This window comes from Onychomys torridus, chromosome 22, assembly GCF_903995425.1.
Source record: "Onychomys torridus chromosome 22, mOncTor1.1, whole genome shotgun sequence".
NCBI classification, from domain to species: Eukaryota; Metazoa; Chordata; class Mammalia; order Rodentia; family Cricetidae; genus Onychomys; species Onychomys torridus.
Window position 1 is genome coordinate 31,326,505 of NC_050464.1, and position 26,194 is coordinate 31,352,698.

Genomic DNA, 26,194 nt, shown 5'->3' on the forward strand with positions numbered 1-26,194 from the left:
GACGAGCGCGCCTGCGCGACAGCCTCACGTCACCCGCTCCCCCCGTCACGTGGCCGCGCCCCCGCCCTGAGCCTCGCCCCACACGCGTGCGCGGCGGACGCTCCGCCCCTCCCTTCCCATCCCTCGGGGAGCCGGAGCCCGGGGGAGGGGCCACTTGCGCGCAAGCGCGCTCGCGGGGCCGCCCCCACCCCGCCCCCCCAGTGACGCGAGAGCCCACTCGGAGCGCTGCGGCCGCGGTTTTCCTATCTCCCGCCCCGGTCCTCTGCTGTGATGGCTGCCGCGGGCCCTGGCGCCGTCTCCCTGTCCCCACTGCTGTCTCTTCTCCTGGGCCTGCTGCTCCTCTCTGCTCCGCATGGCGGCAGCGGCCTGCACACGAAAGGCGCCCTTCCCTTGGACACAGTCACTTTCTACAAGGTAATGCGGACCGGGGGAGGGGGGTGGTCGTGCGCAGGTGCAGCTAGACGCCTGTGGGGGCGCGCGCCCGTGAGGACGTTGGGCCCCGAGGGGTGGCAGCAGGCAGCCCCCGAAGGGACCATTCCCTAGACGTCCCGCCGTCCTAGAGGCCGAGTGCTGGCAGAGCAGGGGCGCACGCTGACCACCCGGCACCCTCGCCTTGGCTTTGCGGCACGGCTACTCGCTGCCTCCGTTTACAAAAATGCAGTCAAGGGAATTAAGTGTCCCTTCCCTTTATCTGTAGGGAAAAGACAATGCCGGGAGAGATCCAATCCACGAGTCCCAAGTGGAAGACCGGAGGGCGGGGCGAGGTCGACGCTCCTCGGCTCCCTGATGGGGTGGGGAGAACTCAGCGCGTTTACATGCAAGGCTGATCCCCCTCTTCCCTGAGGATGGATTATAGCCTGCTTGGCAATGTGTAAACCACGTTCAGATAGCACGCGGACCCCTACAAAATACAAGGGTTAAAGGTGCAGATCTGCCACCTGTAGAGAGCATCTTGCGGGCAGAGAAAGAAATAAACAAAACCACGAAGAAGCGCCACAACCCCCAGCTCTTTTTTTCAAAATCTGGTATCCAGGTCTGGGTAAACGGCTAGTGGAAATGTTGGGGGATGAAAGCAGTGGCCTGTGTGGACCCAACCTGTTCCTCGTGCATCTGTGTCCAGCCACCAGCAGCTTCTCAGTTCCCCTATTGGGCGAGCTAAAAGTGGAGAGAAATAGTCATTTTCTTATTTTGTTCTCATAGTGAGGAAGTGAAAAGCAGAAGGGGACTCTAAAGGCGCCTGTCTTGAGTGGTTGGACACGTCTACTTTGGAAAGGACCCTGCACGTGTAGCCCATTCAGCGTTGTTCTTAGGGATTTAAAAAAAGAAGCCTGCCATATTACTAATCACCCACTCAACTCTGTATAGTCTAAGTTGCTCTATACAGCAGTCCCGGTGTGAATAAAAGGGACATTTAGCACCATCAGTGTAAACCAGCCGGTGCCTCTTCCTCTTTACCAGCTGGCCCCCTGCTTGCTGTCATCACAGAAACCCCACTGGCTCCCGCCTGAACCTCGCCTGAACCTCGCCTGAACCTCGCCTGAACCTGGAGGTTCCACTTAATGGAGTAGGAAGCCCTGTAGGAATGCCCCTTGTCAGGGCTCAGTTCCTAGCCATTCGCCACCTTGTCCAATCTGCTCTAGCCAGCACAAGCCTTCTGACAGTTCCTAGCTCACAGCTGTTAGCACATCTTCTGCACAGGTCTTTGAAATAAGTTAGTTCACATTGGTTTGTCTCAGGTTAAATCTTACCCCTCAGGTCCTCTCCTTGCTTTCTCAGGCCCCTGGGCTTAAATTCAGCCCTGTTACTGTTTTTTTGTTTGTTTTGTTTTGAACAACTTACCAGTTTCAAATCTCCCATAGTAGAATATGACATGCTTTTGAAGTACCTGATCTATTTCTCTGACTCTCTACACAGCATACCAGATTTGTCATTGAGCATCTGATATGACAGTTGATTGGGTATGTTGTGTTCTCGTGAATGAACAGGTGTCTACATGTTTTGCCTTTCAGTGATTTCCAACTTAGAAAAGATTTTTCTTGGTGTTATTTCTGACGATCACGTAGGCAGCTTCAGTAGATGATCAGGTTGATCATTGCTGTGTTCATTTAGAATGATGTCTGGGGCATGATGGGGTCTTAGCAGCTTCCTATTCAGTGAACAAATAAACAATTTCAGCCAGACAATGGTGTCACACACAGAACTGGTGAGGCAGAGGCAGAAAGGTCGTGAGTTCAAGGCCTGTCTGGGCAACTTAATGAGACCTTTTTAAAAATTCCAGTGAAGGGCCTATGAGAGGACTGGGCAGGAAGGCACTTCCGCCAAGCCTGACAACCAGGGTTCAGTCCTCTGGCTCCACGTGGTGAAAGGAGAGAACTGACTCCTAGACACACAATACACTTCCACAAGGGCACCACTGCACCCTATTAACTAAACTCTCCTTTCTACTCCAGTGTCCGACCACCCTATCATGACTGGTTATTCTGTATTACAGAGGCAGTCAAGAGAACCCAGGAAGAGGCTTCTAGGTAGCAGGCTGGAACTAGTGTTGAGCAGAAACAAGGCCAGTTGGGCCACAGGGATATGATCCGATTTATATTTTCAGTCTTCTCTGCTGCTCAGCCCTTAGAGCTCTGACTTTTTGGTGTCAGTGACCTGTTCCAGTGGCTTCTGTTCTTCATGTCCCTAGGCAGTGTTAATATCCTTAAATATATAAAACCAAGTGAATGTTAAAAAGTCCTTTTACCCCCAGTGATTGCCTGTGATGAAAATATGGCAGTTTGGGATTGCTGGAGTGCAAGCATAAAAAGGCTGATGGAGGCTGCAGAGATGGCTGAGTGGTTAACAGCAAACACTGCTCTGACCCAGGTCAGACAGCTCACAGTCTGTAACTCTAGCTCCAGAGATCAGACGCCCTCTCCTGGCCTCCTTGGGTACCTGTATCCAGATGCACATAGCCACACATACAGAAGTAGAAATAAAAATGTTTTGTGTTTTTTTTTTTTTTTTTTAATTTGAAGATGGGTAGGCAATATGACTGACCAAAGCTAGTTAGATGAAATGTATGCATTGAAAGGAGCCACCAAAAAGAAGTCTTGGGCTCATCAGTAAGTTAAATGTAGACTCACCTGAAGCTCCATTCCCAGTAAACCAAAGGAATGGAATTTGTGTGCTCAAACAAAACATGTATGTGAATATTTAGGGCAGTGCTCTCTCCAGTAACCAAGAGGAAGAAGCAACTCAAGAGTCTAATCAGCTGATGTGTGGTTTACTTGGGGTGCGGGTAGGGGAATGTCAAAGCACTAAGCTGGGGTATGGTGATGCATGCATGTACCCTCAGCATTTGGAAGCAGAGACAGGAGGATCCATGTGAGCTAATCTGGGCTACATAGGCCCTGTCTCCAAAAGAAAAGAAAAAAGAAAAGGCATCAAGTACTGACATGTGTTAGAACATGAACAAATTTTTAAAACATGGTAGGCAGCTGGGTGGTAGTACATGCTTTTAATCCCAGCACTCAGGAGACAGAGACAGGCAGATCATTATGAGTTCCAGGGTAGCCAGGTCTAAACAGAGAAACACTTGAAAGAACAAAAAAAAAAAAAAAAAAAAAAAAATTGAGAAATACTTCATTAAATTAACTTTACCACAATTAAAATTCTGGCCTTGACAGTTTAAGACAAGAGATGTAGCTAAATGGAACTCTGGTCTTTTTTTTTTTTTTTTTCTTTTTTTTTTTGAGCTGAGGATCGCACCTAGGGCCTTGTGCTTGCTAGGCGAGCGCTCTACCAGTGAGCTAAATCCCCAGCCCCGGAACTCTGGTCTTAGGAGATGACATTGACCCAAATCTGGCCTCTCAACAACCTTCTACTGACCCGAAACTGCTCAGTTCAGTTCAGACTCTGGCGTCTATGGCCAAAGCATCCTGAGTGTTTGGTATTACCAAGAAAGATCCCCTGAGATGGCAGAGGACAGCAGTGCCTGCTGGGTCTCCTTGGCATTGTTGAAAGACACTGGAGGGCAAGGCCTCAGTTCTTGCTCCACTACTGTCTCTTCAGTGTGAACAAAGCTCAGTGCCATGCCCAGCAAAGGAAACATCCTAAGCTTTAGGGGAATCAGTGAATGATAGCATGGGACAGCTCGCTTCCACTCTGTTTCTTAAACAGGGGTCCCTTGGGAAGGGGAATTAGCCCCACAGGTCCCTCAACACCCGACTTGCTCAGCTCTATGCGCCCTCAGGTCGTCCCCAAAAGCAAGTTCGTCTTGGTGAAGTTCGACACCCAGTACCCCTACGGTGAGAAGCAGGACGAGTTCAAGCGGCTGGCTGAAAACTCGGCCTCCAGCGATGATCTCTTGGTGGCAGAGGTGGGGATCTCAGGTATGGACAAGTCCAGGACGACTGGGGAGGGGCCTGGGAGGAAGGAAGCTAGGGCTCACTTCCCTGCTGGGAGAGGTACGCAGAGAAGAATGCCCCCTGAGCCCTTGGAGAGATTAGTTGTGTTGGAAACTAGTGCCTGCAGCAAGCTTGGGGTCACCTGGGACCACAGGTGACCGTATAGCTGCCTGAAGGGATCCCCTTCCCAAACCTTCACCTGTCTGACTTCCCTTGGGAACCGAGGAGTCCCTCGTTGCAAGACCAGGGACAGGAGGAATGCCATCCTCTTGTCTTCCTTCCAGCTTTTATGCCAGTGCTGGATTCTGGCATTTAGCTGAAATAAGCTGCTGCCACTAGACATCCATGGGTAGTTTCTACACCCGTGGCCACCAGCATCCAGGGGTGCAGTCCAGGGATCTGCAGACACCTTCACTGGGGAGACCCTGGGAACTTCCTGCAGTCTGGTGGCAGTAGAGCTGGCTGGCACACTTCTGGGGGCAGTTAGTCAGTTCCCTCAGCACTTGGTGAATAACTGCAGCTGGGAAAAACACTCATCCTGCATCTACTGTGTACCAGGCCACTGTGCTGCCTTCTCGGAGTTTTGTCCCTGACACCGCTGTGAAGGAAGTATTACGGGATTGTCACCTCTGTCTCAGACCAGCGTCCTGATGTTAAGACTTAACGGTTATGAGCACTAGCTGCTCTTCCAGAAGACCTGGGTTCAATTCACAACACCTATATAGCAGCTCACAGCTGTCTGTAATTCAGCTACAAGAGATTTGATACCTCAGACATAACATACAGTCAAAACACCAATGGACATAAAGTAAAAATAAGTTATTTATAAAAAAAAAAAAAAAAAAAAAAAAAGGCAGACTGGGAGGAACCTCTGGCAGCCAGCACCAGCTGTTTAGCCTATTGGGGAAGGTGTCAGAGCTACCACCACACAGTGAACACTTCTCAAGTGTGTTCCCTCACTGGTCTTCCTCCAGCCTTTGTGAGGCAGGGCCTGTGTTGTCATCAGTGTTCACTAAATACTCCCCTTTTCTATAAAGCTGCAGCCAGGGTGGCTGTATGTGGCTCGTGACCTCCAAGCTCAGTCCCTGCCCAGACCTTCTCATACTAGCCCCAGATCTTCATGTGGCTGACTCCTCTGAAGTCAGATTCCACAGTCTGGATCACACAAGCTTCCTCACTCCCAAACTATGCCCTGCGCAGTCTCTTCTGTCCTGTAGAATACAAGCTCCTTGCAGCCTCGGAGATCTAAACTGTGACTAGGCCCTCACACCCACAACAGGTTCTAGCACACAGTGGATGCAGTATTCCAAAGATCTGATTGTTTCCCCCAAAGATAAGAGTCACTGAATGACACAGTAAAGCCACACAGCTAAGGCATGTTAGGAAATAAATTGAGACCCAGGTCTCTGGTGAAACTTCACGTTACACAGCCAACTTTTCAATCTCTCCCTCTGCTCAGCAAGCCCCATGGCAGTGTCATACTAGTTGCTCATGTCTGGTTTCTGTTTGCAGACTATGGTGACAAGTTGAACATGGAGCTGAGTGAGAAATACAAGTTGGACAAAGAGAACTACCCAGTCTTCTACCTCTTCCGGGACGGGGACTTTGAGAACCCTGTACCATACAATGGGGCAATTAAGGTCGGAGCCATCCAGCGCTGGCTAAAGGGGCAGGGGGTCTACCTGGGCATGCCTGGTTGCCTGCCTGCCTACGATGCCCTAGCAGGCGAGTTTATCAAGGCTTCCAGCGTAGAGGCCCGCCAGGCCATCTTGAAACAGGGGCAGGATGGCCTCTCAGGTGTGAAGGAGACGGAGAAGAAGTGGGCCAGTCAGTACCTGAAGATCATGGGGAAGATCTTGGACCAAGGTGAAGACTTCCCAGCCTCGGAAGTGACGCGGATCAACAAGCTGATTGAGAACAAGATGAGTGACAGCAAGAAGGAGGAGCTGCAGAAGAGCCTGAACATCCTGACTGCCTTCCGGAAGAAGGGGGCCGAGAAGGAGGAGCTGTGACAGGGCACCAGGGTTTCCAGGGTTTGCTGGGGGCGGGAAGGGGAGAGCCACCTGCTGGCTGGAGGCCCCTGTGGGGGACAAGGGGTGGTGGAGCAAAGCAGTCCTGAGCCAGAAACCTGAGCCCCGAGTACGCCTGGACATTCATGCTGCTGAGACCATACTTAGGACATCCCTAGAGCCGGTGTGTGGAGAGCCTGTGTGCTCAGTCAAGGCTGGTGAGATGCCCCCACAGAGGGATTGGTGCTACAGAGGAGTTAATTCTGAACAAATAAAAGTCTGTTTTGGTTAGATGGTTTTCTTTTCAGACTGTACTTCTGACCTATGGTTGGAGTTCCGTTTTGAGATTAGCTATTACGGCTTCCTCTCTTCCCCACACAAGGCACCACCTCCTGAAGAATGACGTAAGGTGAGGACAAGGCGCTGTCTACCTCTGGCCTTATCAATGAACAAGCAACAGGGTATTCATTATCTTTTATGCTTTCTCTCTAGAGAAAATCCTTAGTTGTACTAGTGTACTGTTTTTAGAATGTATATCAGTGGTGACATACATCTGTAATCTGACCACTATGAGGACTAGCCTGGGGTAACAGATCCTATAAGTGCACAACCAGATGAACAATCATTCCAATATAAAGATTTAAATTATAAACTACTTTCCAACAATATCACTTGATGTAAATTACTCAGCCAACACCAACTGTCCAGGAACTTGCTCTGTCGAGTCAGGGTTTCTTTGTATAACAGCTCTGGCTGTCCAGGAACTTGCTCTGTAGACCAGGCTGGCCTCAAACTCAAAGATCTGCCTAATCTGCTTGCCTCTGCCTTCTGAGTGCTAGGATTAAAAGTATGTGCCACCACTGCCTGGCAAAACCAACTTTAAACTGACTCTACCCCACCTGTGATAGCACTGTGGCTTCTCTGCAGACACAGCTGTCAGAAGGGCTAGCCTCCTTTGTCCCTCCACTCCTGCAGACTGCTACTTAACGAGAGTCAGGAAACAACAAACAATAGGTAGAAGCGCTGTGTTCAGTTGGGTCAAGCAAAACATACAGTTGCTTATGCCAGGGGTATGAACCATCCCCACACTTAAGTCCCTGCTCATAACACAAGAGTTTACATCTCAGGAATGAATCTGAGATCCAGAGGATCTAGTGTTTTCCATGATTTTTCTAATTTTATGTGCCTCAGTGCTTGCCCACATGTATGTACATACACAATGTGCATGTGCATGCAGTGGCCATGGAGGCCAGAAAAAGGTGTTGGGTTCTCCGAAATGGACGTGGTAGATGGTTGGGAGCCACTTTATAGGTTCTGGGAGCCAAATTCAGGTCCCCATGGGCTCTAAACTACTGAGCAAGCCATTTCTCTAGCTGCTAATATTTTCATTTTTAATTTTAATCAAAATCCTTTCTAGTGCTTCTGAAACACAGATTTACCTTAGCTGTTCTAGTTTATACCCATATCTAGGCCAGCCAACTCCAAAGGACAAAGTATCTGCTGTCTTATAGAAAGCAGACACCCAGTCTTTCATGCCTTGTGACAGGTGGGAGGGTGGCAGGCTGCCCTGGGCCCTCCAGGATGGGCTCAGGCCGGCTGCTATCACTTTGAACCCCAGGGGTTCTGGAGCAGGACTACATTGCCATGTCTGCTATTTCAAGTTGGATCTGCTTGTGAGGTTTACACAGCCACAGAAGTGCGATCGGTCTCCCTCAGCCTGCAGCCAGATGACTCCTTCCGGCAACACTGGCACAGGGCAGGAGGCAGGCTCTACTGACGGCTACCTAGAATCTGTTTTCTTAGCGTCAGACGCCTAACACTGTTTAAGGGAGTTCTTCAATAACCTGAAGCAGTAGACACTGAATCCAACATAAATTTTATTCTAAAGAACCTGCACGTTTTTTTTCAGTGCCAAGAGGAACTTTTAAATTTTTAATGAATGCCATTAGAAAGTGTAAAGTGAAACAAGAAAAGGAGCCCAAGGCTAGCCTTGGGTGTACAGGGAAGCACTGTTTCACAAAGTAAGGGGCTAGATTTTAGCTATTGCGTGGGGCACATTCATGTTCCTGGCATCTACAGAAGCTAGAAGTTGCATAAAGTTGTGTCCCTTGAGCATGAGCTGCAATGGGAAACCCCAAATAACGTGTGTGGTCACGTGACTAGCTCTGTACTCACCCCTGTAAGGTTGGCATCAAATAGTAATAGCGTCTGCAAAGTCAAATCATGATGGGAAGGTTAAGAACAGCAGTGAATACTCTTTTTGTTAAAGGAAAAAATATTTAGATGAGGTTAAATCCTCCCTGAAGAAACAGGCAAAACTTGCTAAGGGCACATGCCAGCAGGAAAAAAAGGAATCAGAAGAGCTCCTGCTTCCACTACACGGTTAGTGTGCCCTTGAGTAAGTGGGGTCACCAGACTCCAGTCACTTTCGTAGGTGGGGCCTCTGCACTTTGACTGTCAGGTCTTCAGAGACACTGACACAAGTTCCACCATCACACGGGATGGATCTACACACACAGCCTCCACTGAGGACACAGGGTTTCAGTGACTAACAGATGGAGAGCACAACTGCTCAGGACACACCTATCAGTTAATAAATGGAGGTGTGCAAGGCACTACTGGGAAGCCACAGTGATTCATTCTGACCTTTAATCTTTTCGTTTTTATTTTCAGTTGTTTGTTTTCAAGTGGCTGCACATGGTTCTGACCTGATCCTCCTGCCTCTGGCCTCTGGCCTGGGCTAGCCCAAGGTAGGGCTAACATTCCGTACAGAATTGAGATGAGGTACACCACTTAGGAAGCCCTAACTTTTAAGACTGAACAAAAATGAACCAGGAGATAGTGCCAACTAAAAAGAAAAGCATTTATGTAAACTACCCTGTCCAGTTAAAGCCAAGTTGCCTTACCTCTCAAGAGCAGACTTCCCATACCAATAAATGACATCAAAAAGTCAGAAGGTTTTCAGCAAGGCTGTGGAGAAATTGAACCCCTTTTTATATTGAAAATGTTAAAATGAAAGACAAATACAGATTGAACTGGTGATTGCAAAATATAATGCAATTTTGAACAATTAAAATTATGAAAATATACAAAATTGATGGCAGCACACCTAGGTTTGTCCACACTCTCCATTATGTGGAGACACTACAGAGGACTCTCGTTCATGTCAGAGAAGTAACTTGAACCCAATGCCTGCTTTGGAAAGTCTTGACTTAGGATCTCAGTAGTATAAAAAGCAGTGATTTTTCAGTCTGTAAACAATAGTCGTGGTTTTTTTGTTTGCTTTTTGTTTTTTAAATATCAATTTACCACACAAAAACAAAACAGAACAAAACCCATATAAACCAGAACAGCAGCAGCAGCAGCAGCAACAGGTCACTGAGCATTCTCCTCAGATACTAAGACATACAACTGTGGGGAGAGGGTGTTTTTTACTCAGTAAGAATATATATATATCTATATACTTTAACTGTACACAATTTATAGTGCATGACAGCTTCCAAAAGAACAGACTGATAAAAGATATTGGCCATTTCTTCATAATTTCATTCTTTTTACAATTATCTCAAAATGTAAGAATTGGATCTAATTGAAATGCTACATTTAGTAGGAAAATCAGCAAGTAACAAAGGAAGCGTGACTCCAATTTGACATTATTTGTCAGTAAACCCAGTGGAGATCCCAGGTGTCCAGGGCAGGGGACTGACTGGATAGACCACTAGAGGGAGGAGCTTTGTCCTGAGGACCAGAGCCAGCCCAGAGTCCACACGTGGTTGGCTGACAGAGCTGTTAACAAGCATCTCTATCTACAGACATACAGTACAGTTTGAATATCTGAAGAGACATTATTCCAGGAGCCACAGTGCAGGCAAAAGCCCACCCAGGCCCATGGGACCCAGGCCATAGCTACAGAAAATGATCACATGCTGATGTTCAAGGCAAGCCGGAGTCAGTCTTCAAGCCGTCTTATTCAAAAGGCCCTTTCTTTCAGGATGGAGCATGTGATACCATGGCAACTAAGTTATAAAAATGTTCTGGTGTGATTACATGGTCTGGGCTTTCCAGCACATCTCACAAGTAAGAAAGTGGTTTCTACAGATGTCCTTAGCCATTTAAACTATTATTAACCACTATGCCGACCTGTGACTCTAAGAATGTTAAGGATAAAATGCAAACCTCACGCCCGACATTTTGCCAACTCTCCTTAGCTGGTGTCACCGTTTGCTGGAGCAGTATGTGGGGAAGACCAATACTCAGCAAATTCATTTCTTCACCTTACAGTTACTGACTCCGCAGTCGTCAGGTGACAAGGCAGGAGAACAGAAGGAGGGTTCAAACACCAACCGTTACCAAAGGAGCAGTAGAGTTTGGCATAGCATATCCAAGAGCAGCTTTCATATCCTCTCTTGGAGCAGCCGCTCAAGCTGGAGGTTTGTGGACCAGACCTCCGACCTCCAGGTGAACAAAGGAAATACATCCTGTACAGTTGCCAGGTGTCAACCAAGACCGACATCAGGCCCATGGTAAAACATATCTTTGTCAACCTAAAACTTAAGACCTAGATTAAATCCATAATATAGATCCCTTCTGTCCCAAACTCCCCACTTAAACCACTCAAGTAGTAAATCCTTGTTTCTAGGTATATTTATGCCTGTGTACATATATGTGTGTGTGTGTGTGTGTGTGTGTGTGTGTGTGTGTGTGTGTGACTCATGGATCAGCTGCAAAATGGGACTGAAAACCAAGGAGACAGGTATCAGAATCACCTGCACAAATCATGGACACCACTCTTTAAACAGCTCTTCCCGCCTTTCATAGAGGACCAGCGGAGCGAGGTCTCAGCAGCTTATGAAGTGCAAGGTGGGCTGTACTCAGACTCTTCCTCATTGACCTGAGGCTGAACTCTCCCAGGAGCGGGGCTAGGGATGTCTTGGCTGTTAGGACTATGAAGCCAAAACTGAGCACCTGTGGTCATGTGTGGTGCCCTGCAGCGGCATGTGCTCACACCACATTTCACCTGACCCTCTGTGGGCCCACCCTGGTTGTGTGGGAGCCTCCCAAGGAACCTGCCACAACGGAAGGGCCTCCTCCTGCATCTGCTTCTCCTCCTGTGACTCAGGACCAAACCCAAACTCCCACTGCATGACAGAGAGCAATCACCTGCTTTGAGGCTGATGCTTTGTACTTGTTTCTATTGCTGCTTGTCTAGAAACCCCACCCCAGACACTTCTGGTGATGGGAGGGCCGTGGGGTTCTCTTGTCGCTGTCATGTGTGTATGAACAGGTATAAAGAGTGATAAACCCAGATGAGGGTCCTGCTTCTGGTTTATATACAATAATTTATAATCAGTTGTATATATTTAATACCTCAAAAATTAATTGACGATCAAAGTCCTTCATGCATTTGTGAGGAAGTTCTGGATTGATGATGGCCAGCAGATGTTGCTTTGCCGGGGAAGGTGGCATGTCATCTTCTGCTGTAGCTCTGCAGGGCCTGTGCTTCACACTTGCTTAAATTTTTAGTTTCTTGGTGGTCTCAAGTCTTTTTCTCAGCAGCTCCCCAATTTCCAGAAGTGAGTGCAGGTAACTGCTCTGCACTTTCCCCTGCACAGTCTTTGAGAATTTTCTTTCTTCCTACAACAGAAACAACAATTAAGTTGTCTTGCTCGAAAATCATTCACTTGATTTATAGTGACCTCACCCAGAACACCAGGTCATTCAGTTCACAAAATGTAAGGAAGGGGAAAGCCATTTCAGGCATTGGATGACTCACATAATATGGACAGGTGACCCAGGCTGGTATGACAGCTGTGTGCCCCATGCCAAGAAACAGGAAAGATTCTTTCTGAGTAGTCAGACACAGCACCATTACTATTTTATGACAAGCTGGCAAGGTATACAATCTAAAACTTCTGACTGGTTTCAGATGAAGAACTGTATCACTAATTTGACATTGCAGCCACTCTGAACAGCACCAACGTTACCAACTCCATCTTTTCCTATTAGAATATTGGCAGGTCCATCCCTGTCCCATCCATTGTGCCCCATCTCAGCTTCCCAACTTCCCCAATGAATCCTGCCCTGGGACAGTCCACAGGTTCAAGAGACAAAAGCAAACTATGGAAGGGAGTACCAAAAAGTGGGTGTGCTCGGACACAAAGAGGGCCAGGGAGTGGGGAGGGCGACATGAGGTCGGCAGTACTGTGAAGCCTGGAGCTTCAACAAACCAGATACACACCCCTGAAGAGCAGGACTAGGAGGCCACACACACTCAGCCTTAGAAATGGAGGTGAGTACAGGACAGTGCATACAAATGTTTGTTTTTGTTTTTTTGAGACAAAATCTCCCTATATAGCCCTGGCCATCCTTGAACTCACTTAGATCCATCCACCCGACTCTCCCTCCCAAGTGCTGGCACTGAAGGTGTATGTCAACACGCATATCTATGAATACATTTTATTCAGTAGTATGCATGAAAAGCAAACAGAGCTGTCCCTAGCCACAGGCCGAATACCCACACATTCCACCAACCATACGTCAAAACTAAACTCAAGAATAAATTCAGTCTGTGCTAAACACAGTAAGACTCGGTTTGTTTTGTTTTATAGTTTTGAGACAGGGTTTCTCCATGTAGCCCTGGCTGTCCTGAAACTCGTTTTGTAGACCAGAATAGCCTCAACAAGCCCCACCTGTTTCTGTCCCCCTCCCTACCCCTCAGTGCTAGGATTAAAGTGCACCGCCACTGCCTGGCAGTAAGACTTTTTTTCTTCAGAGCTGAGGATCGAACCCAGGGCCTTGTGCCTGCTAGGCAAGCGCTCTACCACTGAGCTAAATCCCCAACACCCCCTTTTTAAAAATATTTTTTAAAGATTTATTTATTTATTATTATGTATACAGCATGTATGACTGCAGGCCAGAAGAGGGCACCAGATTTCATTACAGATGGTTGTGAGCCACCATGTGGTTGCTGGGAATTGAACTCAGGACCTCTGGAAGAGCAGTCAGTGCTCTTAACCTCTGAGCCACCTCTCCAGCCCCAATAAAACTTTTTTATAGTCATTAAGAACCAGTCATTAGCCAGGCGGTGGTGCATGCCTTTAATCCTAGCACATGGAGGCAGACGCAGGGGGATCTCTGTGAGTTTGAGGCCAGCCTGGTCTACAGAGTGAGTTCCAGGATAGTCAGGGCTATTACACAGAGAAACCCTGTCTTGGGTGAAAAAAAACAAAACAAACAAACAAACAACAACAACAACAACAACAAAGATCCAGTCAGTATAAAAATGATCTACAGAGCCAAGCGGTGGTGGCGCACGCCTTTAATCCCAGCACTCGGGAGGCAGAGGCAGGTGGATCTCTGTGAGTTCGAGGCCAGCCTGGGCTACAGAGCGAGGATCCAGGAAAGGTTCAAAACTACACAGAGAAATCCTGTCTCGAAAAAAAAAAAAAAAAAAAGGAAAAAAAAGAAAAGATCTACAGAGCATTGACACTGGTATTAGACAGGCATCGTATGTAGCCTAGGATGCACACAGGCTCCATGCAAACACTGTGTGATTTTATAAAGGACCTATGCTAGAATGGATTCTGGTTTTTGGAGAATATGTGTGTGTTCTGTAATCAACCACTTCTGGACACAGACAATGCCAACCTAAAAATGGGGGCAGCTGGGTGGTAGAGTATTTATCTCGAATATAAAGCCTTGAGTTCCACCCTCAATACCAAACAACCTCCCCAAGCTGCTGTGGATATCGCTCTGTGTAAATAAACTTCTGATTGGCCAGTGGCCAGGCAAGAAGTATAGGCGGGACAAGAGAGAAGAGAATTCTGGGGGGTGGAAGGCTGGGTGGAGAAAGACACTGCCAGCTGCCGCAAGGACAAGATGTAAGGTACTGGTAAGCCACGAGCCATGTGGCACAGTATAGATAAATAGAAATGGGTTAATTTAAGATAGAAAAAGTAGATAACAAGCAGCCTGCCACGGCCATACAGTTTATAAGCAATATAAGTTTCTGTGTGTTTTCTTGGTTGAGTCTGAGCAACTGTGGGACAGGCGGGTAAGAGAGATTTGTCCTGACTGGGCCAGGCAGGAAAACTCCAACTACACCAAGCCTATAATGTACAGTGGCTGTGATTCATTCATACATTGATACAAACTGATCAAGGCGGACTTTACATGTCAGTCTGTCTGAGCAAATCTCTGAGTGAATAAAGAAAGCCCAGGTTGCAGAAAGTGGCATCTTTACTTACTTAAACTATGAAATAATATGATACTATACACTTTCATGAATATAAATACAAAGAAAGATGTCCACCTACAGCTCTTTTTAGCTGGGTACCCCATGTGGAGGAATGAGGAAGAAAGGCTATCAAGTTTTGGAGTAAAGACTAAAACACAAGAGATGTACTTTAAAGGAAATGGAATTGAGAGATTCAAAACAAAACAGCTGGAGATGGCATTGCAGTTAAGAGCACCGGCTGCTCTTACAGAAGGCCGAGGTTCAGTTCCCAGCACCGTCATGGTGGCTCACAGGCACCTTTAACTCCAGTACCAGAGGATACAGAATGACCCCGACACTGGGCACACATGTGGTCCACAGGTGTATGTGCAGGCAAAATACCAAACATTACATAAAAATAAGTACATTTTTAGAAGTTAAACAAACAAACAAAAAACCCCACTAAAAGATAAGGACCATTCCAGGCATGGCATTTCACCTCTATGGCCCTGACACCAGGAATGCTGGGGCAGGACATTACAAAGTGAGGCTGTGCTCTGCAAAGGGAAAACCATGCAGACTGGCCCTGTGGACTCTGTGGGTCTGGACTAGTTAAAGCAGGCCACAACTGGACAATTCCTGCTCTACTCCCTCCCATCATCAGACAGGTGTATTCCTCTCTCTCCATCTGGGTAAAGAGAAACTTCCCCAGAGTACTGGACAGTGAGGGGCAGTGTCTAGCCTGTGATCAGTGTTTGCGGCCAAGCCCAGCTATAACAGAAAAGGGAACTCCGTAATACTGACTCAGAACCACCATCTCTTACCGGAGAGAGAGACGTGTCTTCTAACGTGAGTTCCTCAAGTTTAAGTGCAATTAGATGTGTTTCAAGTCCTTTAATATGATCCAGAACATTGGAAATTAAAGTCTGAAGTCCAGTAACATAGTCTTGGAAGCTGGTGAAGACTGGGGGCTGGAGTGAAGAAGACAAGAGGGTTAAAGCTCCTTAGCATCTCCTGTGTTCCCAGCATGAGAGAGATGTGCTGACTCCCCACTGCCCAGTGCCTGATGCTGTGACCCCAGGGACGGACACACTGGAATAGCAAGATAGTAACCAATTAGCTGCTAACTCCACACTGACGGTTTAGACAGCCTTTGGATGGGAAAGACGATACCGGGATTAACCTAGGCAGCAACATTCTTTCTTAAATAACTTTTTATTTCCTACTTCCCAGCGTGAGCTGGAAAGGAACAAACAGAAAGCCTGTTAGTTGTTTATGACTCCTGAGGACTGGAATGTGCAAGAACAATACTAGATGGAGAGGGAAATGAGCGTTATTTTCAGGACTGGGGAGGAAGCTCGCTGGGTGAACAACTGCACGTGCTGGACCCATAAATGCTGGCTGTAATCCTAGCACTCAGAAGGCAGAGACAAGCAATCCCAGCAGCAAACTGGCTATCTAGACTGGCCAAACTGGTGTGCTCTGGGTTCAAGTGAGAACCTTTGTCTCAGTGTGTAAGGTGGAGAAGAGCAACCACAATATCTGACTCAACATCCCCCTCTTGCATACATGTATGTGCCCATGTGTGAATTTGCAAACTCACATGCACATGTACCACACACATATATGTACAGAAACCCAAAGTAAAATATTTTATTCTACTGTCTTTTTTTACATCTGAGATTTCCAATAATATTAATGGACGACAGAAACATAATATTTTGGAGCTTTTTTTTTTTTTTTTTTTTTTAAATAAAATCTCACTACGTCACCCTATGAGTGAAGAAGGAAGTAGCAAGAGGCAGGCATGGTGACTCCTACCTGTAACCTTAGCACCCGAGGCGGAGACAGAAAGAGCACATGAGTTCAAGGTTGTCTGAATTATATATGCAACTCAAAGCCAGACCCTGACTTAACAATAAGAAAAGAAAGTACCAGAAGAAGGTGTCAGTAGCATTTTAAGTGTAAAAAGGTCTATCTAAACATGGCACTAACTAGAAACTATTAAAAAGACTACCATTCCCCCCCTGAAAAGAATCCATTCTCTGAGCAAAAGAATCGAGGGCTGAAGAGCTGACTTATCAGTTACGATCACAGGCTGCTCCTGCCGAGACCTAGGTTAGATACTCCTAGCATCCATTGGGGGCTCACAACTCTAGGTAAATGGGATCCAATGCCCTCTTCTGGATTCTGTGGAGACCAGGCATTCAAGTGGTGCAGACCACTTGTATATGCAGACAGAACAACCACATACTAAAAAACCAATTTATTAAAACTAATTGTGGGGCCGGGCGGTGGTGGCGCACGCCTTTAATCCCAGCACTCGGGAGGCAGAGGCAGGCGGATCTCTGTGAGTTTGAGGCCAGCCTGGTTTACCAAGTGAGTTCCAAAGTGAGTGCAAAGCTACACAGAGAAACCCTTTCTCAGGAAAAGAAAAAAACAAAACAAAACAGAAAAACTAACTGTGATGATAAACTGGAAAAAACTGTGTATTCTGCACTGAGGTTGACACTAACTGTTGTGAAGAAAGAACTGTGCTCTCCAGGCTCAGCACCGTACAAACTTGACAACACACAAACTCGACTTCCAATCATGTGGCCAATGCTGGAGGGAGGGTTATAGGAACACACTCAGTTCATTTCAGATCTAAGTCTGGATTCTAATAGTAGCTCTATTTATAGTCAAAATATTATAAACCAACTACATATTCACCAAAAAAACAAACTGTAGTTTATTAATATGATGGAGAAATGACAAAAACAATGAGATAAATCTGTATTTACTGACATAAAAAGATGACCACCCTCAAGAGAGATGACCAAATATCCTAATCGAGTACAAAAACAAAACAAATAGGCAAGTTACAGATTTTTGTTTTTAAAAAGTTTCATATAGCCTAGGCTGGCTTCTCTTTGTGTAGCTAAGGTTAGCCTTGAATTCTTTCTTGACCTCTCTGCCTCCATCTGCAGAGTGCCAAACAGCTATTGAGCATCTTCTGGGATTGCACACGTTTATGGAGCTTACTTTATGTGGGGTTTGTTTGGGGTCTCTGCTATGTGGCTTTCCTGCCAGGAACTCTACATAAACCAAGCAAACTTCAAACTTGATGCGATCCTCCTACCACTGCTTTCTGAATCCTGGGGTTTCAGGCATGTAGGATGCCTGTGCGTGTACGTGTTCACGTGCGTACATGAGCTACATGTGTGAGTGCCTGCAGAGGCCAGAAAATGGTGTCTGATACCCTAAAGCTAGAGATAAAGGAGGTTGTGAGCCTTCTGACGTGGGTTCTATGGAAGCGCAGCAAGCTTCCCTAGCCACTGAGCCAGCAGCTCCCAATCCCCATGTCTACTTTGTAATCACAGAAGGAAAGAAGAGCCTCTGCAATGACCAGGGAGACACTTCCACAAACACCCGTGTTTCCTGACGTAATGAACTAGAGGGCAGTGCTGTGGCTAAGGAAACACTACGTCTCGACGGTGTCCCTGTCGCCGCACACATGCCTAGACTCTACAGAAGCAGACGAAGGGTAAGGAGTGTTTAAAGGCCACAACTCCAAGCTGCATCACAAGAGCAGCACTGTGACAGGAAGGGCAAGGCTGTAGCTGGGATGGACAGGTACTCTGAGCTCTCGAGCCTTCTAAGACCACGATATCGTGTGAACACCTTGAGAGTGAACACAGGTTTGGTGTAAGCACCTTGGGTAGTGTTCTTTCAGATGGGTCAACTGACAAGACAGTATAAGACGTGGCCAAGGGTCAGCAAGTGATGACAAAGGCAAGGACCTTCATGGAGCCATTAGTCTATCCCTATTACTGTGAGGGTATAACTGGGGAAAGAGCTCTCAGGACGCTGAGGCAGGAGAGACTGTCTCAAAACCAACACACACTTGTAGTTCTAACTACTAGGGGGCTGATGATCAAAAGTCAAGGCAAGGCCAGACGAGGAAGTAAGGCCCTTTCAGAAAGGCTGTGGAGAAAAGGTGCCTCTAGAGCCCTGAAGACTTGAGAGCATGCAGGCACAGGGGAAGGAGAGCAGCCATGTTATTACCATGATGATGCTGGTTTCTTTTTTCTTCTTTTTCTTTTTCTGTATATTTAATTTGTATGGTCGCAAGACACTCTCACAGTAACTAGATACCCAAAGGACGATAGAGATGGTCTGAAAGAGGAAATATGCAAATGAGTCAGTATGGATTACATTAAGGTGTCAAAACAGCAGCTAGAGACATGTGGCAACTGGCACTTCCGCAAAAGCCCACCAGAGCCCATGGCACTGTGATGAGTCAACCATACTGGAAACTGTGGCTGTGAGCCAGAATAAACCTTTCTTTCTTTGAAGATGGTCCTCAAGCAGTTTGTGGCTCCAATAGCCTAGCCTCCTCCTCCTTCCTTCTGGCTCTCAGCTGCGAGACTCCATTTGACTTCACTTCTCTAAGGGGATGATCTGCATGCTCCTTTGCTGAGTGTAAAGTCCACACCCCAAGGCATGGCACCCACGGGTTCTTTACAGCCTGAACTCTCCACACAGCAGTCACTGGGAGTCCTCACCCTGAAGCACTCTGTTACTCCTGTTCCCCAGTGTGCGGTTGTCTGAGTACCTCGTGACCACCCAGCCCTCGCTGAGGAGCTCCTAGGCTCTCTCCAGTCACCAGTCAGAGTGTACAGCTTCCAGGAGCCACAGGAAAAAGAAAGGAGACATGGGCAGAAAAAAACATGGAGCTACTGGCTTCAGGAACACTCTGCAGTTCAAAGTGCTGGCTGCTCTTGCAGGAGACCTGGGATCAATGCCCAGCACCCACATGGCAGCTTATAACTGCCTGTGCCTCCAGTTCCAGGGGATCCGATGCCCTCTGGCCTCTTGCAGGTGCCTGTGCACAAGGTATAAACTCATGCAGGCGCGCGCACGCGCGCGCACACACACACACACACACACACACACACACATGACCTAAACAACAACAATAAGAATCTGGATAAAAACAAAGAGTTTGGCTGCCAGGTGTGCTGGCATGTGGCCATGACTCCAGCACCTAGGAAGCTGAGACAGGAAGATTCAGAGTTCAAGGTCAGTCTTGACTTCACAGTAACTAACACTCTGTATTTTATCATCCTCCAGACTCCTTCATAATGCAGAATGCTAGGTAACCAGTTAAAACAGCTGGAGGAATGAACTAAAGTCAAGAGCCAAAGGCAGGGGCTGGAGAGATGGCTCAGAGGTTAAGAGTACTGGCTGCTCTTCCAGAGGTCCTGAGTTCAATTCCCAGCACCCACATGGTGGCTCACAACCATCTGTAATGAGATCTGGAGATCTGGTGCCCTCTTCTGGGATGTAGGCAGAACACCGTATACATAATAAATAAATAAATTTTTGTTTTTTGTTTTTTCGAGACAGGGTTTCTCTGTGTAGCTTTGGAGCCTGTCTTGGATCTCGATCTGTAGACCAGGCTGGCCTTGAACTCACAGAGATCCACCTGCCTCTGCCTCCCCAGTGCTGGGATTACAGGCGTGCACCACCACCGCCCAGCAAATAAATAAATCTTAAAAAAAAAGAAAAAAGAAAAAAAAAAAGAGCCAAAGGGAACAGGACAAAACTGATTCTAGGGAACCTTGGAGAAGAGGAAGGCCACTCAGAAGCTATCACTAAGCACAAGGAATGAAACCAGTTTAGAAAATGATGCAAAATTGCTCCCAGGTCCCAAACAGGTGAGAAAGGGTAAGCTGCTGGCGTGACGCCCTGCTTGTGCCCTCAGGACAGAGACATACCTCAACAAAAAAGACCAGGTTCTCGAGGACTGCAGGCTGTGTCCTCACACTACCATCTTTAACTTCTAAGAGTTCGCCTTTACACGTGCTGAAGACGCCTGGGGGACAAAAAGGTTTCTGCTTTTATTCTCAGGTTTCCATACCCATAGACACATGCTGTAGACTCTGAAAACTAGTGACGTAAGAACTTATACCAAGCGAGGCATGGTGACCATGCCTTTAATCTTGGCACTGGGCGGCAGAGGCAGGCAGATCTCTGACTTCAAGGCCAGCCCTTCAAGGCCAGCCTGGTACACACTAAGTTCCAAGCTGCCCAGAGCTAGACAGTGAGACCCTGCCTCAAAAAACAAAAAAATAAAAGCTGCAGTGGAAGGGGAGTGAAGCTCAGTGTCACTGCTCACCTGGCCTGCTCAAGGTCCTCCTCCACCACCAAGAACCCCCCCCCCCCCCCCCCCCACCCCGCAAAAAAAAAAAAAAAGCCAACAAATAAAAAAGACCCAATGCCTATGAAGTAAAAAGTCTTAACAATGATTTGTTCTGTAGTCTCCAAAATATAACAAGCAATCTTAAATATGGTACATGCTGCTAAGAGCTGTGGCATATAGGTTCTCATAATGTGAGGAAGGCTCAGTGAGCGGTTTGGAAGAACAGTGCTACATGACCTGGAAGACTAAGGCCACAGAAGGAGAGCAACCACATGGGGCTGGAGAGATGGCTTGATTAATAAAGTACTTGGATCCCCAACAATCATATGAAAGTGAGGCACAGTAGCGCATGTACAAGGGAGAGTCCCTGGTGATCCCTGGCAGCCAGTCTAGCCAGATTCATGAGCTCCAGGTTCAGTGAATGGCCTTCGTCAGAGAGGAGGTAGAGAGTGGTAAGACAGACACTGAATTTCAACCTTGGCATCTGAAACACCCATGACACCCCACCCTCCCCAAAACACACCCACACAGACTCACTCACAGGAGTCAGCCATGGCAACTCAGAGTCTTAACTCCACACTGTTAAGAGTCTGGCCAACTGGGCCTAGATAAGACCTATATCCGCTTGTATCCCAACTCAGAACAGTTTTCAAGTTCTTCCGAAGTAAATTTCACTTTAGGCATGATGCTGTTGCATGCCTGTAATCCCAGCACTCAGGAGGGTAAAGCAGGAGGATCACAAGCCAAAACCATCCTGGGCTGCACAGCAAGTGTGAGGCAAAGCCTGGAATATACACGATGACCATCTCAAAAACACAAAAACCTCCGGGCACTGGTGGCGCACGCCTTTAATCCCAGCAGAGGCAGGAGGATCTCTGTGAGTTTGAGGCCAGCCTAGTCTACAGAGCGAGTTCCAGGGTAGCCAGGATGGTTACGCAGAGAAACTGTGACCCGAAAAACAAAACCAAAAACAGGCTTGTTACTTCCAAATCCGTCCATATGTTTATATATTGTTAAACACTGAGCTACGACTGTCAGACACGCAGGCAGAGTGAGGAATCTGCGGTCAGAACTTACCTTTTAATAATTCTAGTAAAGATGCAAGACTATTTTCTATTCGTTCTTGTATATCCACTGTACCCTCTAAAATGGAAAAACAATCAATCAACATTCGTTTTTTTACAAAGATAAGAAGCAACCTGGGTACGACTGCACAGAGTTTTGATCTCAGCACCCACAACACTGAGGCCGCGGGGCTGGGAAAAGCATTTGTCATCAAGCTTCTGGACCTGCAATTGATCCCTGGGACCCACACACAGGGGAATACTGACTCTTTCCATGAACACTGTGCCACATACATACATGCACACTCTCACAACACACACACAAATGAATAAATAAACCTGTAATAGCAGGTCTGGAGCGAGGGCTCAGGGACCAAGAGTACGGACTGGCCCTGCAAAGAACCTGAGTTCAGTTCCTGGCACACAGTTCAGGACGCTCTCAGCAGCGTGTGACTCCAACTCCAGGGGAGCTGATAATTCTGCTTTCTCCTGGCACCTACCTTCATGTGCACATCCGACACACACAATTCAAAGTTGGGGCTGGAAAGATGACTCAGTAGTCAAGAGCACTGGCTGAAGAACCAGGTTCAATTCCTGGCACATACATTGTGACTCACAACTATTACTTCAGTTCCAGGGGGGGTCTGACATCCCACCCCCAATACATACACACACACACACACACACACACACACACACACACACACACACACACTTGGTGTCTGAGGGCACCAGGCTCGTACACAACGCACAAAAATTCACACAGGTAAAGTACCCATACATATAAAATAATAATAAAAAAATTTAAAGTGTTAAGAATTCTAAAAAGCAATAGTAAATGCAGTATCAACAGTCAAGTCATGGCAGGGGCTTTTTTCTCCTGAGAGCCCAAGACATTTACACCCCGCTACTGAAAAACAGACACATTTTTTTAAAAAGGCAGAGCTGTGAAGTGAAGGAAGGGGCAGTGACTGCTCTGCTGTCCCAGGACTGTCTCAGGCTCTCTAGCAGGACTTGCCAGCTGGGTCCCAAGCACAGCAGATCTACAGCTCTAAGGAGGCCCAGAGGTGGGGCTCAGCCTAGGGGTATTTTTGATTCTCTGTAAGTTTAGGATTTCCGTAACATTTCATTATTTAGTCACTTACTAAATTTCTAATGATCAAAGTCCAATAAACGCGTGCCTGTGCACACTTACCCAAGCCACTGGTATCAAGCTCATACACATCACTGACAAGATGGAAGGAGTGGATCTGGCAGTGACAGCAGCCAGAACTGAAGAACCTGCCCATCCTGGTGGGGACAGGTCCAAGGAAGGGATACTGGAAAAAGAGGAAAAACCACATCCTTAATCCACACAAGGTACGACAACAGGACTTGTGACTGCCCATAAGAAAATTAATAACCAACACCCACAATTAACAAAAGGCCCATATGTATTAGCAGAGCATGGTGGTGTGTGCCTGTGGTTCCAACATTGAGGCAGTAAAACTTCAAATTTAAGACCATCAAGAACTATACACCAAGACTCAAGACCCCATCTCAAAAAAACAAAAAACAAAAAAACAAAAAACAAAAAACAAAACAACCTCAAAACTTATTTTGCTTTTCCTGACAAAGAGTCTAAGCAGAGCAAAACCCTAAAATGGCTCAAGACCATCAATTCCCATTCTCACAGTGCCACAAACTGGGACCGTTCATTATCCATTCAAAGACAATTGTCCGTGTAACTACTGAGCCTCGACAGCAAATATTTATTGGTACCTGAATTTCCTTCTCAATAAATCGCTTCCCCGTCTCCAGGGCCACTTCTAGCTGTTGGAGGAGCAAACGAAGAATGTCAATCCGGGAGGACACACCGTTCTCCGAGGTCTTCTCTGAGTTCTTTGGCTCCACAGGGTGGGTGAGACCCGGAAGTCCACTGATCAGCCTCAACGTTAAGGTGCGAATTCTTAACCACATGGTCTCCTCCTCCAAGGAGAGTTTCTTATGCTCTTCAGAAACATTCCTTAAACAAAAACATCCCCAAACCGTCCATTTTACTCAGCTTGTTGCCTTCAAAGCTTTGAGCATTTGCTTTCACCCGTCCAGAAACCTCAGGATAGTTTCTGCCTCGGGTCAAACTTCTGACTGCTGCCCACTCAGTATTTGTTCTGATGATTAAAACACAAACGACACAAAAAAGCTGAAATGCCGTGCTGGGGATGTTTTTCTGTGTGCTGTGAATATGTGCTGCTCCCACTGGCTAGTAAATAAAGCTGTTTTGGCCTATGGCAAGGCAGCTTAGAGGCAGGTGGGAAATGCAAGCAGAGATGTGAAGAGAAAAAAGGAGAGTAGGGAGAGATGCCAGCTGCCCCCAAAGGAGCAGCAAGATGCCAGCAGACCAGTAACGCCATGGCCACATAGCAAAACACAGAATAATAGAAACGGGTTAAGATGAAGGAGCTAGCAAGCAAGAAGCCTTCCATAGGTCACAAAGTTTGTAAATCATATTAAGCCTTTGAATGATTATTTTTCAGTGGGCAGGACCACTACAATGCCAGAAAAACAAGGTAGGTAGTAAAGAATCCAGTTATTCACTCACTCAAGAGTCCACAAACTCACACAAACCCCTTCAGACTTCTCTATACCAAAGCATATCTGTACTGGGGCTCAGGTCTGTAGCACAGAACATCCTTACAAACTGCAAGGCCCACAGTTGAATTCCAAATAGCACCAATAGTTATACATATGCAAATATACATATGCATATATTTGGTACGTATTTGAAATATGTATATTAGGCAGGGTCTCACTATATAGAACCACCTGCATGTCTTCTAAGTGCTGGGATTAAGGCATGGATGTCCACCCTGATTTGTATTTCTCTTGTACTGCATTTATTTAATGATAGAGCACGTAGCAGCAGGACCTAATTGGAAGGTTAGCCTTCAGCTGATACCTGGCAGCTTGTACTCCAATCATCACTTAACAAGAGCAGCTCCTGTGGTCAGACTATGAGAACACACCATTAGCGTACAGTGAACATCTTTTCTGCTAGAAGCCTGGAACCTTGGTGCATGCTGAACAGAGTATGGTGTAGCCAGCTGCTACACACCTTGGACACTGAGCATCTGGCTGCCCTGAGCAGAAACAGTACGAACTGTGTGATAACACCCTTCCTCTCCTAGAGGCTGCCTCCCCAGGCTCTCTGCCTATCCTGCCATGTGGTGCAGAACAGCAACCACACAAGTCTTTCAACACAGTGTAGTCTTGGTGACCCACAGAGCAGTGTTTTCAAAGCCCTCTCACACAGGTCTTACATGCTTGTGCACTAGCTTCCTAGTGCAGACATCTTAAAGTAATTATGTTGCACTTTAAATACTGAAATAGATTACCAATTCCCTATGGAAAGGCTATAAATTTTACAAGTCATTTCAATACAAGACAATAACGATGCTCCCATACAACCTTGCTGACCACAGCCGTTCATACCTGTGCTAGAAAAACAAGTCTTGGGTGTCGTAAGAGCCTCACCTAAGCAGTTCCTGGTTACTGTTTTTATTCACTAAGAGCTCTTTATAAAGGATGTCATTACAATTAAGAATTTAAGAGTGCATTTAATATGTTTTTTTGTTGTTGTTGTTTTTTCGAGACAGGGTTTCTCTGTGTAGCTTTGCGCCTTTCCTGGATCTTGCTTGGTAGATCAGGCTAGGGCTACGAACTCACAAAGATCCGCCCGCCTCTGCCTCCTGAGTGCTGGGATTAAAGGCGTGTGCCACCACTGCCTGGCATGTTTTTGTTTTTTAATGAGTTAGGATCTCATACAGCCCAAGTTGGCCCAAACTTGCTATATAGTGACAGATGACCTTGAACTCCTGGAACTGCCTCTCAAGAGCTAGGGCCCAGCAGTGTGCCACTACATCAGGCTCTAATGGACTTGTGTGGGCTCGACTCCTCACACTCCTTTCAAACACATTTTAATGTCCACGTCTGTGCTGGAGGGCAGTGTTTTCCCTGTACCTCTACCTCCCTGCAATACCGTGTTCTCCTCAGACTGTCACCCTTGCTCATCGTTATGTCCCAGCTCCAATTCCAGGGCCCAGTGTGGTAGGCACTCCACCCATTAAGTGTCTGTCTGTGGAAGGCCTCTGTCAGTATTCACCCTTTTAAAATGACACTTCTTCACGGGGTACACACCTGGAGGCCACAGGATGATACTCTTCTCCACCAGAAAGGTCCCAAAAATTGAACTCAGGCTGGTAGCGAGCCCTTTCACCCACTGACCTAGCTTACTGGCCTCTCTGACACCTTTGAAGACAGGCGTATAGACTAGCAATCTGAAGCACACTGGA

General features: G+C 46.9%; 2 protein-coding genes across 2 annotated transcripts in view; one reads left to right on the forward strand and one right to left on the reverse strand.

The window, feature by feature from the left end:
* Positions 1-171: 171 nt before the first annotated feature.
* Positions 172-6,688, forward strand: Erp29 (endoplasmic reticulum protein 29). The gene is made up of 3 exons (XM_036172333.1): positions 172-414; positions 4,235-4,373; positions 5,901-6,688. The coding sequence occupies exons 1-3, from the start codon at positions 271-273 to the stop codon at positions 6,398-6,400; spliced, it is 783 nt and encodes a 260-aa protein (XP_036028226.1). The 5' UTR covers positions 172-270; the 3' UTR covers positions 6,401-6,688.
* Positions 6,689-11,081: 4,393 nt separating this feature from the next.
* The window catches only part of Naa25 (N-alpha-acetyltransferase 25, NatB auxiliary subunit), a 50,345-nt gene continuing 35,232 nt past the window's right edge, over positions 11,082-26,194 (reverse strand). The window contains exons 18-24 of the mRNA XM_036171909.1: positions 23,625-23,868; positions 23,059-23,182; positions 21,877-21,942; positions 20,375-20,472; positions 18,660-18,770; positions 15,437-15,583; positions 11,082-12,031 (exon numbers count right to left, since the gene is read on the reverse strand). Of these exons, the coding sequence (XP_036027802.1) occupies positions 11,909-12,031; positions 15,437-15,583; positions 18,660-18,770; positions 20,375-20,472; positions 21,877-21,942; positions 23,059-23,182; positions 23,625-23,868 (913 nt within the window). The 3' untranslated portion in view covers positions 11,082-11,908. The remainder of the gene's footprint in view (positions 12,032-15,436; positions 15,584-18,659; positions 18,771-20,374; positions 20,473-21,876; positions 21,943-23,058; positions 23,183-23,624; positions 23,869-26,194) is intronic.